Raw genomic sequence first — 20,695 nt, 5'->3', positions numbered from 1 at the left:
ATTCCCTCTCTACCTGAAGTCTGGCTTTCTCTGCTTCGGCAGACGCATGGTGAAAAAATGACCATTCTAGCCCCAGCCCAGCATGACTGCTGAAGTCTGGTACCCAGCCCCATTCAGTTGAGGGAGAATCTGATTTGCTAGGCTTGGGCCAGTTGTCCACCTGTGCTTTGATAAGCTGTGGCGAGGGGACAGAGTTGCCTGCAGGTCCATTCCTTCAACAGGGGCTGAGTGATGGGCAGTCCGCAGAGAAGAGGGGGTGGTTGGACAGTTACCCAAAAGGTGTTTTCTGTGTGACACTGAAGGGGGTAATAGATTGGTAAAGGATTTCAGAGCTTTTAAAGGAATTGAAAATGGAGATGGTTTTTAAAAGTGAGAGGTTAGTTCAGGTAAATTCTTTGAGCAAAATCCAAAAAAGCTACTGCTGAGTCATGGTAGGGAGGAAAATATTAGTAGGGAGTTTCAATCTGGGAAAGGATCTTATTTCTGCTTTGAACCAAAGTTGCTGAGAAATGACTCTAGCCTTCGACTCATGGTGAAGTGGACTGAAAAACAAGGACAGCTGAAATCAGCTGTGGGCAAAGGGGGAGCACAGGCACCTTGTTGTGTGCAGTGCAAGACCCTTCTCCTCTGACAGCTTTTTGAGTGTGTGTAATTCATCCTAGCTGAGCATGATGTGTGCCAACAAAGGACTGGTGTCAGGTAGAAACAGTGCAGGGGAGGAGAGTGGCTTGCGCAGATCTTTGATTCTTTAAGTTGTTGCTTTAGAAAATGCTTTCCTTTGCCTGGCTGTCAAAGGCGGGATTTTTGTTTTCAAACCCAATGAAGCATATTTGTCCTAACTCTTTCCTTCTCATTTTATTAAAAATTATTGCGTTCTTTTTCCTAATAAGGATTGTTTTTTTAATCTTACCAAATTAAAGCTGGCTGAGGAAGTGAATGTGCCAGTCGTACACCAGGAGCTCAGCCGAGTGCTTGGGGACAGAATGAAAAGGAAGTAGGAAGTCCCCAAGCCCCGGAGCCCTGTCCCGAGCCGCCTGCTGTGTGTACATCAGTGCACAGCCCCCTTAGGACAGCTCACCTGGCTCTTGGGGGCCAATGGAAAGAAGTTGAAAAGAACCCTCTCTAACTATGGCCTGTAACAATGGAAGGGATTCACTGTGGTCACTTATGAACTGTAGGCTGGCTTTTTTTCCCCTAGAATCTGCCTGGTGGCTTCAGTGAAAAGAAGAGAGCAAAGAAGGCCCTATGTAGGAAATTATAATGCAGAGTTCTATTTTATCTTATATTTTTGCCACAGTGAATGTTTGCACGTGGGTGTGTTGTTCATTCCCTAAATACTGAGGATGGTAATGTTAGTGATTCTGTGCTTTGCTTTCCCACCCAGTTCTAATGCCAACTTAGACCCCTTCTTCGTGCAGCTCTGTGTAGTCACTACTAACTGATCAGAGTCAAAAGCCACTAACAAGTTTACAGTCTAATTGCTTAAAATGTTAATGACATAATCACAAGACAGTAACATAGGTGATGCTATCACTCTATTAGGTAGGTAGGTAGAGGTGATGTTTTGAGTTACATGTGAGATGAATTCTTTTCTCATTACTTTCGTGTGTGCATGTGTGACTGTTACAGCTACAGTGTTAGCTGTTTCTGTAAAAGCATCCAGAGTTATCAGACTCTTCGCTCGCCATGGTTTAAATAGAATGGTAGACTTCTCTGACTGCAGTTTTACATCCCTGTGGTGGGACGCTGTGCCTCCGCTTACTCCTTGCATCAAGTTGTACCCACATTTCAGCACGTCTCTGAACCCGCTCGGCCCAATATTTATCTGAGAAACGTCACCAAAACCATAAGGAAACTCAGTTATGTCCAAATTTAATTTTATACATTGACGGTAGTTTGGCAACACCCGTGAACATCTGTGAGCTATTGTTTATTCCTGTTGGGGACCATGACCTTTAATGGGCTTTGTTGTTTGTTAAGTCCCAGCTGAAACTGCCTTTGCTAATACTCTTGGTTTACACGTGCAAATAAAATGGAATTCTTTGGTACTCACTTTTTTATTTTTTCAGTATGCGGGCCTCTCACTGTTGTGGCCTCTCCCGTTGCGGAGGACAGGCTCTGGATGCGCAGGCTCAGCGGCCATGGCTCACGGGCCCAGCCGCTCCGCGGCATGTGGGATCTTCCCGGACCGGGGCACGAACCCGTGTCCCCTGCATCGGCAGGCGGACTCTCAACCACTGCGCCACCAGGGAAGCCCTGGTACTCATTTTTTGCTATAACATTTTGCATTTGATTTGAGTGTAGTTAGTAATGGGGTCTGTAAATAAGAATGGTGCTGTGACTCAGCGATAGGCCACTCAGACCTCCCCCAGGTGGGCATTTTATAGTTACGTGATGTTATTCTAAGCTGTTCTGTTTCTCTTACCAGTGGACATGGCACATGCCTGATGTGGTTACATATATCCACACCTCCCTTTCTTCCTTTTAAAAACATAAAAAGTGGAACTGTGCCGACTGTTGTTTTTTGAATCCTCAAGTTTACTTGGTTCTGTTCTCTTTCCCCAGAGTTGGAGCTTTTCATATTGTTTTGTTTTTGTTTTTAATAATTAGTTATATTTCTGTTTTATTTTTATTGAGCTACTTAAAACTGAATCAGGGCTAGTATTTCATCTCCCATTTTGGGAATGGTTAGGATATTAGAAGCTCAACAAGGCCCTGTTTGGGGAATAAAGTTAGGATGCAATGATAACTTTTTTCAATTAAGTTAGTCTTGAAGGTAACAGCACTGCAACTTACCCTGGGTAACTGACTTGCTCTGTGGTTATTCAGCGTCTTGTAGAGGATTTATGTCCTCAGTACAGTGAAATCTTATTGCAACTGCTCATATTTTTACATTCAGCTAAGTTCACCAGTAAAATTCTTTTAGCCAGTAAAAGTACGTAGTACATCTCAGTATTTTGCGTATGTTTTGTTTATATGCTGTACAGGGTTGTATATAAAATACATGTAAAGTCATTTATGGCAGTTTACTTTCAAGGTTAATTTTGACCATATACATTGTTTCTTTGCATGCTGACGTTTGAACTTATCCATTCTGGATAATGAGCATCAAGACAATGGTAACTAACGTTTACTGAGCCCTTAGAGGTGTGCAGTGCCCGTCTGGGTGTGCTCTCCACATTGTAAGAGGTGACGCTGTGCTCCCTCTACAGGCCAGACCCCTGAGAAGCCAGTGGTTATTAAAGCCAAGAATGTTCACAATTGCTGTGTTGTCACAGCCAACCCTGCCTGAGGAAGCCTAGGCCTTATCTCCTTGGGCATAGAAAGAGCTGGGTATTCAAGGAAGCCTGTAGGCCGTTATGAGGACTTTGGCTTTTCCTCTGAGAAGCCTCGAAAGTTGGAGAGTTTGGAGCAGAGGGGTGATGTAACTTGACTTAAATGCTGATAAGGTGCTGCTGGCTGCTGCATTTAAGAGTAGATGGGTTGGGGCGAGGCAGGGTAGATGGAGGGGCAGAGGCAGATGCAGAGAAAGCAGGTAAGGAGCTATTACCTTATTAGTCCAGCAGGCCGATGAGGGCGAGACCTTGTTTCTAAATGTATTTTGAAGGTAGAGCTGACAAGACTGGATTTAGGGTGGAGGAAGAGGGCAGAGGCAGAGAAGGTAGCCAAGGTTTTGGGGCTGAGCAACTGCAAGAAAGGAATCTTCATTTACTGAGGAAAAGGAAATTGGGAAGAAGCTCTAATTTGTGGGTGGATGGGTGTGAGATGCCTGTGAGAGAGACCGGTGGAGATTCTGAAAACGCAGTTGGATATGCGTGTCTGGGGTTGATGGGCTGCGTGGTTTGGGGGAGGAGCTTGAACAATAGACCACTGGCTTGTTTGGCCAGAGCTTGCCCTCTGGCGTGTCTCCAGGGGCTGAGTAGGACGCTAAATGAATGAGGTGGTGGGGAGCGGGTTGGCCTGTGGGAAACGCCGTCCCGGTGGTGCCAGGTCTTCTCTCTTTTTAGAAAAGGTAGAAAGTTGGGATTTTTATAGGAAATTTCCTACACTATTAAATGCTGAAAGTGAGGGTGTAGAAAAGGAAACAAGTGGGAGGGGCTGCTCTAAAAATCTGAGGGTGAGGTGAGCAAAAGGGCATAAAAAGAGACGTACGTGGGGGTTATTGAGTGGGGTGTGACAGACCGAGTGTGCGAGGGCGGGAAGGCAGACGCGGGGAGGGACAGAGACCAGAACAGTGAGCACCTGTGTACGTGGCTTGAGAAACACATAATTATGAAAACAGCTTGAGTCCCGCAAAGTGCCCTTTCCTTGTGGTACTTCTCTCCGTCTCTCTGCAAGGTTACCAGTGCTCTGAACTTGGTTTTCCTCTCTCCCGTGCACATCTTTATACTTTTACTAAATGTTGTTTGAGGGGATACACAAATGTGTGACTATTTTGCATGTTAGCTTTATATGAATGGTATCATACTCTATGTATTTTGTAACTTCTTTTAGTTAACGTTTTGAAGGATTTATCTATGTTACTAGTATGATCTTATAATTTCTCTTCACTGCTAAATGTCCATTGTAACACTGTAAAGCTATTTATTCTTCTGGTAATGGACTTTTCAGTTGTTTCCCAGTTTTGATTGTTATAAAGAACACAGCAAGGACCATTCCTGTGCTCCCACCCGTGTGCACATGTACAGTGCCTTTTCTAGAGTATATACTTAGGCATCAGACTGCTACATTAAAGTCAGTTGTTTTTTTCACCATTTTAGCATCACAGGCTTGCGTATCTGATGAAAGCTATGGACCTAGCCAGAAAGATTATCTTTTCTTCTATGCCTCGTTGGCCTATAGTAGGTGTGCAGTAATATTGATCCATTGCATACTTCCCTCCTCCTCTATACCACATTCTAGAGAGCGAATATAAATAAGAGCTGGAGGCAAGCCATTGGGTAGATTTTTGTAGATCCTCCTGTGTTTAAGGATGGGAATCACAGCCCTCATGCAGGTGCCTTGGCAGAGACAGCCTTTTGTTTGTTTGGATTTTTTGTTTAAAAATTATCCTTAAATGGCTGTAGGCCATGGATGTTTATTCCATCCACGTAGCCACGTGCCCCACTGCTTCCTATTGCATTATACCTGGCTGTCACATGTTTGTATTACTTCCCTGGCCACTGAAGACATGAGTTTATGAACCCTGGTATGTATTCTCAGTTGTCTTACTGGTGCTCTTTTATTTATTGACTTAACAAGTCTGTGGGTTGGGTAGGGCTCAGCTGGGAGGTTCTTTTGCTGGTTTTGTTTTTTTTTTAAACTATTGATATATATATATATATTTAATAATTATTTATTTGGCTGTGCTGGGTCTTAGTTGGCGCGTGCGGGATCTTCATTGCCACACGTGGGATCTTTTAGTTGCGGCATGCGGGCTCTTAGTTGCGGTGTGTTGGATCTAGTTCCCTGACCAGGGATCGAACCCGGCTCCCCTGCATTGGGAGCACGGAGTCTTAGCCACTGGACCTCTAGGGAAGTCCCACTGGTCTTGTTTGTTTGGTTTTTTTTGTTTAATACCTTTATTTATTTGTTTTTATTTTTGGCTGTGTTGGGTCTTCGTTGCTGTGTGCGGGCTTTCTCTAGCTGCAGCGAGCGGGGGCCACTCTTCGTTGCAGTGCACGGGCTTCTCATTGTCATGGCTTCTCTTGTTGCAGAGCACAGGCTCTAGGCACGTGGGCTTCAGTAGTGGTGCAGGCTCAGTAGTTGTGGTGCACGGGCTTAGCTGCTCCGCGGCATGTGGGGTCTTCCCGGGCCAGGGGTTGAACCCGTGTCCCCTGCATTGGCAGGCAGATTCTTAACCACTGCGCCACCAGGGAAGCCCCTGCTGGTCTTGTCTGAGGTCTCATACCGTTGCAGTCATTGGCAGCTGGAACCGGAACATCCAAGATTGCTCTCTTAGCTTGTCTGGCACCTCAGGAGGGATAGCTAGGAGCTGTGATCTTCTCCGCGTGACTAGCTTAGGCTTCTGTCTACGGCAGATGGAGCCCGGGAGTTAGCATTCTGAGAGGGCATGCATCACACTTGCTAGTGTCTCACTGAGGAATCCTAGCACATTTGGGGGAGGGGCCTATACTAGGGGTGAGTGCCAGGAGTCGTGGCTCACTGAGGGTACCAGGCTTTCCCCATCCTGACAGGTACTTTCGTGACAGATGGAAGCCAGACAGGCTTAGGACACCAGGCACCTCTGAGGGAAAGCATGAGATACCATAATGAAAACTGGGGACTAAATGAAAGTTAGCAAATTGTTGAACCCCCATCCCTTTCTTCTCCCTGTCTGCTAGAACTCTGAAGATTGGGGAATTTCTCTCTGAGGAAAAGGTTGCTGCAAAGAAGAAACAATCCAAGGGACAAGATGATCTCTTGAAAATTCTAAACACGATAATGGGAATGAAAGAACTCAACAGAAGGGTTGGAAGGTATAGCTGAGGAAATCTCCCAGGAAGTAAAAGCAAAAAACGAAGAAATGGCAAATAGGAAAGAAAAAAGAAATTAGGGGACCGATACAAGGAGTTCAAAACCCAGCTACTTGGAAGTGTCATTGGTATGCTCCCATTTTCCAGCTGTGAAAAGTAAGGCTTTGCTAGGTGACTGGCTTAAGGGGGGCCATGTGGCTAACCCTGAGGTGAAGTTCAAACCCACATCTTTTTGACTCCCAGCGGCATGGACCGCTTGAGTGCCCCGGAGTACCACATTGGTTAATGATCACAGGGTTGGTGTGGAACTGCCTGTCAACGCATTTAGGCAATATCCAGTCCCAAAGGGTTCTCCATAAAAGATTAACCTTTGAGATGATTAACATAGCTACAGAAGCCTTTGACTACGGAGAGGAGAGAGAATGAGGCAGAATACGTCAGATTGCCTTTGTTTCCTTGATGCTGATGATTAAGTTCAGTAGTTGAGAAGGATGGGAAGCGCAGAGGGGGGAGAAGCATTGGAAATGCTGTGGTATGGGACGTGATGGAAACTTATCAGGGAACAAATAAAAATCTTTCCCAGAAGCAGTGGGACAGTAGCTGCAGTGTTTGACCTGGGCTGCATCATCATGGAAGTGGCTCCACCCTGTAGCCTAGGAGAGGGAAGGCAGCAGTGCCAGCACCGTGGAGTCCCCAGAATCCAGGGGACTTTGCAGTGTCTGGATCAGGTTAGTTACCTTTCCTACTCCTCCACCCTCAAACTCAAATCAGAGCAAGCGCTCAAGGCATTTTAAAAAGCAGTGAATCAAAAACCGAGACTCTGGGAAGTGAGAAACGTATCAACAGTCTAGAGGGGGCACCAGTATTTAGGTGACCCATGTGACAGGCACTCTGAGGGGTGCCTCACACGTACATCACCTTAGTTTACCCTCGGGAATCTTGAGAGGGAGGTGTTCAGAGACCAGGAGTGGTGCTGCACCCTACTGCCCAGTGAGTATGGGCAAGGCAGGAATGCAGGCCCAGATACATTGCCCCCGGCCATCTCCCAGCTGTGAGAAGTAACAGTTATTCGAGGGTAAACTCCCTGAGGGTAGGGAGCTCATCTCTCCGGGTGTCCTACCTGGCCGTCGGGGGCCCTGACCATTTGCCGAGAGTGAGTGAGTGAGTGAGTGAGAAGTGTACACGAGTGAATGGTCATGCGTCTGGAAGACCGCTTATTGAACATCTCCTGAAAAGTGCCTGGCTCTGTGTGTGCGCCCCCCGGTGTTCAGATTTGGATACCATAACTTGAATTTTAGAGTGGTCCTGTGGTTTGCAGAGCAGTTTCTCATGTTGGTTTGGTACTGGGAGGTAAGTGGGTATTAGCCATCTTACAGCTGGGAAAAGCAGTTCATGAGTTACGTGGTAGAATGTTAGTGTTTTTTTCACCTACGGCATTGTTTCCCCTTAGAGCTGTCACTAAGATAGGAGTATAATGTACTGCAGGCTCTCAGTATTCTTGAATGCCCTCGCGGATATGGTATACTGTTAAAATATGATTAACAAAATTATCTAGTACTTAATATCATAGTTGGGAAAATGGACAAAGTTTCTGATTAACAGCGCCAAGTCGACACCTCAGAATGCCTGCCAGGAGACGACAGGGTCCGGTGCTGCTTCTGACACCCCTTCTTGTTGCTCAGTTTGCTATCATGATAACCCAGTGGTCTAATGATTTTTTTGAAAAAATACAATTATGATGCTTCAGGAATCAAGGAAGGAAGACAGAAGTGGGGTCGGTAGAGCTTGCTCTTGTGTACAGGGTTGAGGACTAAGCGTGTTGTCTATTCATTTATATATGAGAGCGAGTGTATATACTTCTAAGCTGCATTACTATCCAGACAGCTAAATTTTACAGTTGCTTGGAAGTGATTTCCAAGACAAAGTGTAAAAAGTAACATCTGGTGACTGTTGTAATGAGCGCTCTGTGGAGCATAGTAGGTGGCCCGCCGTTGCAGAGGATCGAGCGGAGTCGTATAAGCAATCCCTAGGGCTTGGTGTTCTGCCCTGGAGACCGGCACCGGCTTTAGAAACACAGTGACACAGGCTTGCTGTACAGACCAGCGTGCAGCCGCGAGTCAGCTGACACCGGTGTTAGGTTCATGGTCTGGAGGAAGTGGAATAAAACGGCCATACTCATCACACCTTGAACATTATGGTAAGCAGAATCTTTCCGATGGAATTGTGTAGTCAGAGTTGTGCTTATGACTAATATCTGCCATGGTTTTTAGGAATTTTTAAGGGAAGGACAGCTCTCCTCTGGCCCATTTCCCTTTCTTCTTTTGTCCTGTCTCCTGTAAAAAGCTGTGATATGATGTGGATAGACTGTAACTATCAATGTTTACAATTAGCTGTTTTCATTGTAATCTTTCTTGCTGCTCAAACTGTGTAACTGCAGTTTCTTGTTCAGGATATCTGTAATACTTTGCTGAGTCATTTTGTGTGAGGTGAATGGGGTAGCATCTATTTTTAGCCCCTCAAGGCCCTGTGAGGACGACAGGAGGCAGAGTCCTGTGCCTGTTCGGGTGGTGACCACCTAGAGAGACTCGATTCCAATTTAAGTAGGGCTTTCAGCCACTGAATAAATAAAAAGTTCCTAGGAAATACGTTCACTTTTTTTGTACCTTGTAAAAGATTTTTCTTTCCTCCTGTGAGAAATAGAGAATTTTAAAAGTTTAAAAGTCTACGTAGTAAAAGATTTGCTTATGCCTGTTTCCATCATTCATTTTTCTTTAGAGTTTGGCTCTTATTCTTTTCCTCCCAATTTCAGACTCCTCCACGCACTCTCCTTAAATTTTACCCCAGTTCTGTACAAAGGCTAATACCCTATTCATGACCCTTAAAGCTTTGACATTCGCTTGCAGTAATGACATATGTTTTCCACCTGCTCTGTTTGTTCCAGTCATGAGTGTTCACTTTAAGAGAAAAAAAAAAAGTCACCTGTTTTCTTTAGACCATGTACTCCTAGAGGACCACGAGGAGATTTTTGTGATTTTAATTTGTATTGAGTCTCGAACAAGCCCTCGCTTGTACAGATATTGAATAATGGTTTTGATAGCGACTGACTTCTAACCGTAAGATGGGCATTTAGGTCCTTAGGCTCCCCTGTGAGCAAGATGCTGTATCCCTGGGAAGACAGAAGCCACTCTGGAAGGTACATTAGTATTTTCACATTTTATCAGTAAGTGCCGGTGAATATACTTTATTAGTAAAATACGTATACTAAATTGAATCTAGAAACCTATAGTTTTTAAACTCTTCATTTAAATATTCATAATTTGTTTCTTTTGAAACATGGAAGATTTGTAAAGCTTTTATATTAAGACAAAAGTATACAAATACCTGACTCTTACATACCTGCCAGTAAACCATGTGCTTTTCTGTTCCCACGCAGAGCTCTGGTATCGAGACTTTAGTGGAGGAGCTCTGCTCCAGGCTGAAGGACCTGCAGAGCCAGCAAGGTGAGAGTGCCGCCCCCAAGGACTATCCACGCACAGGGGGGTAGAGTCACCAGATCTTGGAATTGATCAGAAAGAAAAGGCAACAGGAGCAAAGTCTTGGTATTCAGTGTGTCACCAGGCCAGTGTCACGCTCTGTCTTTAGCTGTGCGTGGCTTCTGGGTCATTCCACAGCCATCACTGGTCGATAGATCCCTGCCCTCAAAGGGATGACTTAATCCACAAGTGCCCTCATGGAAAGGAGACGTTTCATTGTGTTTGTCTTCAAACCGAAGCTCAGGGATCTGGAGCAATAATCTCTTACCTTTCCCATCCTTCTCCTCCCCCCCACCCCCGAGGTTAATATTTGCCTGTTGACATCAAGGCCTGCAAAGGTGTCAGCTAATTATTTCAGGTTTGGAAGGAACTTTTGCCTTTACTCTTGAAGTTCTTGGAAAGGCAGGCTTGACAAGCTCATTGAGTCATTTTGATTCGTGAACCCTCACAGCTGCTTTTCTCAACTTTCCTGCAAGCCCGTAGAATAGAGTGACCTATTAAAGTTAAGGATCTTTATTTTACATGTCCTCCTCATGGTCATTGTGCTGCCCACCAAGCCTTGAGCCTTATTTTTTTTTTTTTTTTTTTTTGCGGTACGCGGGCCTCTCACTGTTGCGGCTTCTCCCGCTGAGGAGCACGGACTCCGGACGCGCAGGCCCAGCGGCCGTGGCTCACGGGCCCAGCCGCTCCACGGCATGTGGGATCTTCCCGGACCGGGGCACGAACCCGCGTCCCCTGCATCGGCAGGCGGACTCTCGACCACCGTGCCACCAGCAAAGCCCGAGCCTTCTTTTTAATAAGGGCACAATTTATTTGTTTCTAATCTGAGGGCAGTATCATGAGCTAAGCTAAGAGTATAGCCCGCTGCTTCTGTTTTAGTTGAGACATAGCCTCACCTAGATGCTAAGTAGCAGAGAGCTAATTGTAATCACTTTCTTTACAGATTAGTGTTAGTCAAGATGAGGCAGTATAAAGTCTGTGAGTGCAGAATTTTGTGAGAAAATATTTTTGGAATCTAAACAGGTGTTCTCTCCTTCTGGTGTAATTAATAAGTACACAGGGAATTTCATTCTCTTAATTAAGTGCCTCTAGAGCCTCTGTCAGTGATGAGGTGAACCTCTCTCCGTTCTCAGCCCAAAGTTAATGTGGTTTAGCCAGAGTTCCCTCTGGCACACTTAAGAAATAGATTTTTATTAAAAAGATAAACGGGTGTAGAGTTCCTTTAAAGCCACAAAAGCCTATGTAATTTCTGATTAAATTTACTTAAGAAAAAGACAGGAGCATTTATTAACTAAATATAAGACAAATCTTTCTGAATTTTTGTTTCATAACAGAAGAGAAGATTCACAAAAAGTTAGAGGGGTCTCCCTCTCCAGAGGCAGAATTATCCCCTACAGCAAAGGATCAAGTGGAAATGTATGTAAGATTGTATTCAGTAATAAAGCATGTGTTTGTTAAAATCAGACTAATGACTGCTACATGGTTTACAGTTTTTTGTTTGTCATATGCTATTTAGTTTGATATTTTATAACTCAGGAATTTATTGAGCACTTACTGTGTGCTTGACGCTGAGAATTCAAAGGTGAATAAGAAAGTCACGCATATTGAATCAATATTTGTGAAATTCACGGAATGACACAAACAAGGCCATTTATGGTCCATTCATATACCACTTTTGAAATTCACACCAGTCCTTTGAGACAGCTGTAAGCAATTAGGCTTTGTCCTTGTTTTATACACAAGGAAGCTGTAAGCAATTAGGCTTTGTCCTTGTTTTATACACAAGGAAGCCAAGTTCCCCGTGCTGATTACAGAAGGAACTGGGCAAGTCATTGACCTTGTCCGACTTGTTTCCTAAAGATGCTTTTCTGTCTTTCTTTGTAGATGGTTCGTGTTTAAATTGACTGCATTGTTAGGAGACTTCCTTATTATACATTTTATTTGAATCTTCTCAACTTCTAAATCTTAAGGGAAAAAGAGTACTTGGTTGTGTTGCTGTGCTGTCCAGCGCGGTAGCCGTAGCCACGTGCGGCCTGTTGGCCGTTTGCGACGTGGCTGTTTCAGGCTAAGAGGTGCCGTGTGTGTCATACCCATCAGCGTTCAAAGACCTCATTTAGAAAGAATGTAAAACACTATATTAATAGTTTTTTCTGTTGATTACATGTGAAACGATAATGTGGATATATTTGGTTAAGTAAAATATATTATTGAAATTAATTTCACTTTCTTCTTTCGCATTTAATGGGATTCCTAGAACATTAAAAAGTACTTAAGAAGCTCATAATATATTTCTATTGGACAGCTCTGGTCTAGACTGAAAAGGAGAGTCAAGTATAGGCCCTTTGAACACCTGGCCTTTTATCACTTCATGTGTGAGCTTGACTTGCCTCCAGAATGACCCCCACCCACTTCGGTAGCCATCCTGACTCTCGAGTGTTCCTTTGTCAGTCTGTCTTGCTCTGAAATCTTCAGTGGCTACCAGTTTCCTAGCAAACTGGAAACGCTTCTTTCCTGTTGAAGCCCTCTGAAGCCAGCCTCCCTGGTTTTCCTGCCCTGTGTTTCCAGTGGTTGCTGGGCTAATGAGGCACAGCATCTTCGTGTCCTCACACAGGTTCCCATGCCTCACAGTACTCGCCAGACCGCTGCGTATCTGGAACATCAAGGCTCAGCTGTGGTCCGCTTTGTCTGATTGTTCTAGGCCTCACCAGCATCCCCTTTTCTGAACACTTGAATTCCAAGAAACCTGCCATGTCTGAGGGTCTGCTTAATGCTGGGCATTGCACTTGCCTCCTGAGAAAAGATTCGATAACAACAGTCACTGACTCATCTCGCATGTTAATTCCTTTACTCCTCACAACTCTGTGAGATAGGTACTATAATTACCCCGTTTTCTAGGCCACAGAGAGGTTAAGGACGTGCCTAAGGTCACATAGCTAGGCAATAGCAGAGTGAGGATTCAAACTCAGGGAGTGTGGCTTCAGAGCTCATGCCCTCGACTGCTTTGCTATCCAACTTTTCACCTACATCTGTTTGCAGTGCTCATAACAGCCTTGTGAGGGAAGTCATAGTATCACCATCTCACAGGTGAGGAAGTGGACCAAGACATTACATGATCAGCTTAAAGTCGCAAGCATTAGTAAGTGACTGAGCTGAGAGTCAAATTCAGGTATTTCGTATCAAAATATTACATTCTTTCCACTGTATAAATTTGTAACTAGTGACTTAGGAAAATCCAGATTTTAAAGATCAAAGTCATCTTAACGTATTTTATAAATATTCCTGTAGTGCTTATCTCACTGCTGAATGTAAGGGTGCTTGAGCCATAGAACTAAGTATAAAGTATGTCTTACGGTATTATTAATTCTTAAGAAGTTACTCATTCATGGGTGACGTAAACACTGACTCTATTGAAATGAATTATCCCATTTCTCTGATCGGTGATGTTGTTTTTACTGCATCTGATACGTCTGAGCGCCCACTTTTGAACTCTCTACTTGTTTTTCAGGTACTATGAAGCATTTCCACCACTTTCTGAGAAACCAGTTTGCCTGCAAGAAATCCTGACTGTGTGGAACAAGTCTACAGTCTGTTCTTACCCTAGCTCTTCTTCATCGTCCACAGCCCCACCAGCTAGCACAGACACGTCCTCCCCGAAGGACTGCAACAGCGAAGGTGAGCTCATCAAGGAGAGAAGCAGCGACATGCCCACCACTGTGCACGAGAAAACCCAGAGCAAGAGTCAAAATGAGAAGGAGAACAAATTTAGGAACGGCACAGGTGAGGAGAAGCCTGCTTTGTACAAAAAGCAAATCCGACATAAGCCTGAAGGAAAGATGCGCCCTCGCTCCTGGTCTTCCGGCTCCAGCGAAGGAGGCTCGAGCTCAAGTGGTAATCAGGGAGAATTAAAAGCATCCATGAAGTGTGTGAAGGTGAGACACAAGACACGAGAAATCCGAAACAGAAAAGGGCGGAATGGGCAGAGCAGGCTTTCACTGAAGCATGGCGAAAAGGCGGAAAGGAGCACGCATGCCGGAAGCAGCAGCAGCAGCAGCAGCAGCGGCGGTTCCATCAAACAGCTGTGCAAGCGGGCTAAAAGGCCGCTGAAGGAGACGGGCAGGAAAGACGCCGGGAGCACTGAAGGAAGAGACCTGTACCTGGAGAGCAGAACCGACAGAGAGTACAAAGAGGAGCCGCTGTGGTATACCGAACCGATTGCTGAGTATTTTGTTCCTTTGAGCAGGAAAAGTAAACTAGAGACCACATACCGAAACAGGCAAGAAACAAGTGATCTGACCTCAGAAGCAGTAGAAGAATTGTCTGAATCAGTGCATGGTCTTCGTATCAGCAACAATAATATTCATAAAACATACCTCGCAGCAGGTACTTTCATTGATGGTCATTTTGTAGAAATGCCTGCAGTTATAAATGAGGATATTGACCTCACGGGGACCTCATTCTGTCCTCTACCGGAGGACAGCAGATACTTGGATGACATTCATCTATCAGAATTAACACACTTCTATGAAGTGGACATTGACCAATCCATGTTGGATCCTGGTGCCTCAGAAACAATGCAAGGAGAAAGTCGGATTTTGAATATGATTCGACAAAAAAGCAAAGAGAAAACAGATTTTGAGGCAGAATGTTGCATAGTGTTAGATGGAATGGAGTTGCAAGGGGAACGTGCAATATGGACAGATTCTACCAGCTCTGTGGGTGCTGAGGGCTTATTCCTGCAAGACCTTGGCAGTCTGGCTCAGTTCTGGGAGTGCTGTTCATCCAGCTCTGGCGATGCCGATGGAGAGAGTTTTGGAGGAGATTCTCCAATTAGACTCTCCCCGATCTTAGACAGCACAGTGCTCAATCCGCATTTGCTTGCTGGCAATCAAGAGCTCTTCTCAGATATTAATGAAGGATCTGGTATAAACTCTTGTTTTTCAGTGTTTGAAGTGCAATGCAGTAATTCTGTTTTACCATTTTCTTTTGAAACACTCAACTTGGGAAATGAAAATACAGATTCTAGTGCTAATGTGCTTGGAAAAACACAGTCTAGATTACTAATATGGACCAAAAATAGTGCCTTTGAAGAAAATGAACACTGTTCTAATCTTTCAACAAGAACTTGTAGTCCATGGTCCCATTCAGAAGAAACACGTTCAGACAATGAGACATTAAACATTCAGTTTGAAGAATCCACACAGTTTAACGCAGACGACATGAATTACGTAGTTCCTAGAGTCTCGTCAAATTATGTAGATGAAGAACTTCTGGATTTTTTGCAAGATGAAACTTGCCAGCAGAACAGTAGAACTTTAGGAGAAATTCCGACATTAGTTTTCCAAAAAAAATCCAAGCTAGAATCTGTCTGTGGTATTCAGCTAGAACAAAAAACAGAAAACAAAAGCTTTGAGACTACACAGGTATGTAGTGAAAGCAGCCCACGTGGAGATGGCTACAGCTCAGGGGTTATTAAAGACATTTGGACAAAGATGGCAGATAGCAATTCTGTAGCTGTGGTAGAAGTAGAAAGGATCGACGATGAGTTGTTTTCGACAGATGTAAATAACTACTGCTGCTGTTTGGATGCTGAAGCTAAAGTGGAGCCCCTCCAGGAGCCTAATAAGGCTGTGCAGAGATCAGAATACCGTCTGTGGGAGGGACAGAAAGAGAACCCAGAGAAGAGAGCTTTTGTTTCTGGTGAGCTATCACAGGTGGACGGTGGCGATTATACTACCCCCTCTAAACCGTGGGATGTGGCCCAAGATAAAGAGAACTCATTCATTCTTGGAGGAGTTTACGGAGAGCTCAAAACCTTTAACAGCGACGGGGAGTGGGCAGTAGTGCCGCCCAGTCACACGGAAGGAGGTCCGTTACAGTGTGCAGCTTCCGACGTGGTGACGATAGCTGGCACAGACGTCTTTATGACCCCAGGAAACAGTTTTGCTCCTGGTCACAGGCAGTTATGGAAACCCTTCGTGTCATTTGAACAGAATGACCAGCCGAAGAGTGGGGAAAACGGATTGAATAAGGGGTTTTCTTTTATCTTCCGTGAAGACTTATTAGGAGCTTGTGGTAACTTTCAAGTTGAAGATCCTGGACTTGAATATTCATTCTCTTCCTTTGACTTAAGCAATCCGTTTTCACAAGTTCTTCATGTAGAATGTTCGTTTGAACCCGAAGGGATTGCATCTCTCAGTCCTAGTTTTAAACCGAAATCAATCCTCTGCTCTGATTCAGACAGTGAAGTTCTCCACCCCAGGATATGCGGCGTTGACAGAACACAATACAGGGCTATTCGGATCTCTCCTAGGACTCACTTTCGCCCAATTTCTGCATCTGAACTGTCCCCAGGAGGAGGAAGCGAGTCAGAATTTGAATCTGAAAAAGATGAAGCAAATATCCCCATTCCTTCTCAAGTTGATGCATTTGAAGATCCACAGGCAGATCTCAAACCACTGGAAGAAGACGCAGAGAAGGAAGGCCATTACTATGGAAAATCAGAGCTTGAGTCTGGAAAATTCCTTCCCAGGTTAAAAAAATCTGGAATGGAAAAGAGTGCTCAAACATCCCTTGATTCCCAGGAGGAGTCAGCTGGGATTCTGCCAATAGGAAAGCAGAATCAGTGTTTGGAATGTAGCCTGAATGAGTCTCTGGAAATCGATTTAGAAAGCTCAGAAGCAAATTGTAAAATAATGGCACAATGTGAAGAAGAAATTAATAATTTTTGCAGTTGCAAAGCAGGTTGTCAGTTCCCTGCTTACGAAGATAATCCAGTTTCTTCAGGACAGCTGGAAGAGGTATGTGTCAGTGTGTATTGGTATTTGGTAAAAGCATTTGATCAGACTTTAATTCTAAAGAACAGTCATTTCAGACAGTGAAAGATAGGGTTAAATTATTGGGAATTTAGTTTAAACGTCTTAAAACTTAGCATTCTGAGGATTTTTACAGAAGGACTTAACGTGGATTTGATATTCATAAATTTGAACTGGACAGTAGACATTTTCTGCAAAGACGTTTTTAAATAAATCAGGATATGAGATGTTTCCGTGTTGTCTTAAGGTGCACGTACTATGCTTAAAGCAAAGCCTGGCATATAAGTGCTCCAGCTTTCAAAAATTGATGAATCCAGAAGTCGCTGTTTACTCTTCAAACGGTCCTTTGCTCTTCAGAAGTGGCAGCAAAGGGTTTCTTTACATAGGAAGCCTGGCTCATTGTCTCTGAAGCACTGATTAGCTTATTGAAACTTATGTTTTACATGTAAAATAAATGACATCTCTACAGAATTCTCTAAAATTTGTCGTGGTACATGGAAAAATTAAGCCACAATCCAAATGCAACAAAATAGCTTCTACAAGACCCGTACAGGTGGACTTTGCTTTATACAAAGTACATATTCCGGAGGTTACACGAATGATATGGGTCAGCCTATCAAATGAGGTTAATAGTAATAGCTTTGTTAATGGGAGTCATTGTGCCGTTTGACTGTTCCTAAGAAGTGATTTGAGGTTAAACTGGGTGAGTGTCCAAGAGATGACACTTAAGGCAATAACCTGTTTCACAGAAAAAGCACAGTGCTCTGCCCATTTGCAGCCATTATTTGATATAGCAGTGCCTGGCCTTTTTCCAGGCGCAGCTTTTAAGAAGACAGTTGGAGGTGTTTAGAAGTCAGGCCACCTGTGGCTGGAGAGCAGCTGTGTCGCCCTTCCTCCCATCTGTCCCCCCCGCACACTCCGACCCCCCTTCACATGGCTCAGTCCCACTGGTACCATGAGGCTCCCTCAGGCTCCCACGTCTCCCACTGACGCATCCCTCATTCCTCTTCTCTCCCCTGCTGCATCCCCACCTGCATCAGAAATCATTTCTCCCTTCTTTTAATTTTCATGTGCTCTGTGCCTCTTCTTTTAATTGCATTTGCCCTTTTTCATGAGTCATCGATGTACTTTCCTCATTAGATTATAAGCGCCTTATGGATACAGGTCATGCCTTACTCATTTGTCAGCTAGGTGCTGAGATGTGGACCTGAGTGCATGTGATGGTCGGAAGCCCCACAGGCAACTCGAGAATCAGTGCTCCCATGAGCTGGCCTGGGGATGTTTAGACATGAGTTGAACCCCACTGAAACGCTGAAGTCTGAACTGCTCAGAACAACAACAGAAAATAATGTTGTTAGGTTTTATGTTTGTTTATTGCCCCACTTTTCTTCCTTAAAAATTCCTTTATGTACTTTGTGTTTCACCTGGTTCCAGATTGGGAAGAAAGAAAAAGAGGAAAGGAGTGAGATTCTGCATCATACCATTACCATATTCCTTAGCTTTCTAGTACATTGACGTACTTATGTGTTACGAGAATTCTGGGTTGTCTTGAAAGGTCTTAGCTGCCAGTAAAGTCCTCAGAGGACACTGGGGTTGTCCGATATCCTGGCTGTCCTCGGTCCTCACAGCCCTGGTCTCTCAACAGCATCGCTTACAGTTCAGAGCCAGGTTGGAGCTAACTTCGGAGATTCATCTGAGGTACAGAAAGGTTGAGGGTGGCCTGAAGGGACAGGCTGGGGCCAGAATCTGTGCCTTTTCACTCTCTCACACTGCCTGTCGGTCTTGGGGAGCTCCTGCCAGGGTCGTCTTCCCCTCCTTTCCTGAGTGAGGGCAGTCTTTACAGAGGGCCAAGCTCTGTTTTAAAAGTCACTAGCTGCCAATCTGTTTCAGTGCAAGTGGTCTAGAAGGTAGGATTTCTAATAGAATTGGTACCCAGGAACATGAATTATGATCCTTTTCAAAAATTTAGTTGAGTTCAATTCAGCATTTATTAAACATTTACACGTTCTGTTCCCATCGCTAAGGTAAGTGACCTGGATGAACAAGACACTGACCTTGCCCTGGGAGAGTTCAGTCTAGTACTGAAGACCAGTTGGCAAACAGATCACTTCTTTTCCTTGACCTAGGTAATTCACTCCTGTGGTTCAAATTCAGGAGTTACAGGAGGGTATGTACACGGTGCACAGGTCCCTCCCCAGCAGCAGCCATGAGTGTGAGTCCCGGTGTGTATCCTCCGAGGATACTGTGTGCTTGTAGAGCAAATACCTGTTCACATACGTTTCCTCCTACTTTTTTTTTTTTTTAACTAAAATGACTTTATTATAATCACCCTTCCTTTTTTATTTTCTGCATATTATTCCATTGTACGGATGTACCAAAATTTCCTAGCCAGCTCCTTATCTTTTAGGCTGTTTGGGTAACATGGTGGGTGGCTTGGGGAGGGTGAGCATAGGGTGCCGTGGGATCCCAGAGGAGAACCGACCCAGCCCATGAGAGTTGAGGAGGGCTTTTGCACGTACCTGAGCATCCAGGGCAGAAAGGAGGAGGCAGGACGCTCTAGGCAGGAGCGACAGCGCACACGAAGGTAGAGGGGCTTGAGATTTCTCACGTGTGCAGGGGAGCTGCCAACGTTTAGGTCGTGGCTGCTGAAGCAGGAGCTAAAAGCTGAGGAGCAGTGCGCCAGGTGTCCGTTATTTGTGCGTGAGTTTGTGGCAAGAGTGTTCTCTGTGTCATTTGCTTGATTGCTGCCTCCATGTCGTGCGCTTTAAGGCGCAGAGAAGCAGTAGAAGGCCCCGCCCTGTCTCCGGGAAACCACAGTCCCAGTCCAGGAGAGGAGGCCTCCCGCGAGGAGTGTGCCAGGGGAGTTGGAATGCTCTGATGAGTGGAGGGTGCTCGGTCCCAGCCCCGCTGTGCTGGCTCTGTGCCTACTGCTGTGCCACCACTACCCTACTGAATGCCTGTAGTGACTTGCCGCCATGGGCTTATCCCCCTCGTGGCGGCTACGGGCACGTAGGCCCAGAGGGTGGGATGCCTGCCCCAGACCCCAGTGTAAGGCAGAGCCCAAGTTGCTTCCAGAACGGGCGCTTCCTGTCAGTAAAGGAAAACTTAGGACCGCAGTGTCCCTTACTGGCCTCTGTTGCACGGGGTACCTCCTCATTCACATTTTCTCTCCTTTTCCAAAGAACGAGGCTCATTATAGGAGGCTTTCTTTTCCTTTTGTGATGTAAATAACTGAGAGCTGACTGTGTCAGAGGGCACTGTTCAGTGCTCTGTTCCCAGAACAGAACTCACCTTTCTCTTCACCAGAACTAGGACTGTCTAGTGAGCATTTAAAGCGGCGAGCCTTTACCTAACTTTCGCCTTCTAAAGAATTTCTAAGTATTACATCTGTGGCTAAAGACGTTTCTGATAAGCCTTTCTGGATTAAGTTCATGTTCTTCTCTCTTTTTTTAAATTTTTTTTTTCATTCATACATTAAATATTTATTAAGAACCTACTATGTCTGGGCTCTATTCTAGGTGCTAGGTATAAAGGAATAGACAAAGACCCCTGCGTTTGTGGAGGTATATTCAATCAAAAATATGAAGTTACACAGTATGTTAGAATCCCAGTGCTGTGGAAAAGAAGAGCCGGATAAGGGATGTGGTGGGATGGGAGTGCTTGGAGGGGTTTGCCATGATAATTGCGGAGTAAGGGCAGGCTTCCTTGCCAAGGTACAACTGAAGAAAGGCTTCCAGGTGGCACGTGAGCCAAGAAGCTACCCGGAGGGAGCGGGAGAGCACTGCTAAGGCAGAGGTGCGCCTGGATCGCCCAAGCTTGTGTTCTGGTCCGTTTTCCATTTCTTCCATTCTTTCTTCATGCTTTTCATTCTCAACCAAGTCAGAAGTTGAATTAA

The 20,695-nt window shown here is 44.9% G+C and overlaps 1 protein-coding gene across 2 annotated transcripts in view; it reads left to right on the top strand.

Annotated features, from left to right (window-relative positions):
- KIAA0232 (KIAA0232 ortholog) overlaps positions 1–20,695 on the top strand; it is a 91,749-nt gene that overhangs the window by 59,338 nt on the left and 11,716 nt on the right. For both annotated transcript variants that reach the window (XM_032633311.1, XM_032633310.1), the window contains exons 4-6: positions 9,889–9,955; positions 11,323–11,404; positions 13,494–16,785. In XM_032633311.1, coding sequence (XP_032489202.1) covers positions 9,889–9,955; positions 11,323–11,404; positions 13,494–16,785 — 3,441 coding nt within the window. The remainder of the gene's footprint in view (positions 1–9,888; positions 9,956–11,322; positions 11,405–13,493; positions 16,786–20,695) is intronic.

This window comes from Phocoena sinus, chromosome 5 (assembly GCF_008692025.1).
Source record: "Phocoena sinus isolate mPhoSin1 chromosome 5, mPhoSin1.pri, whole genome shotgun sequence".
NCBI lineage: Eukaryota > Metazoa > Chordata > Mammalia > Artiodactyla > Phocoenidae > Phocoena > Phocoena sinus.
Note: the sequence above shows the minus strand (reverse complement) of the source record. Positions and strands in the feature narration are given on the sequence as shown.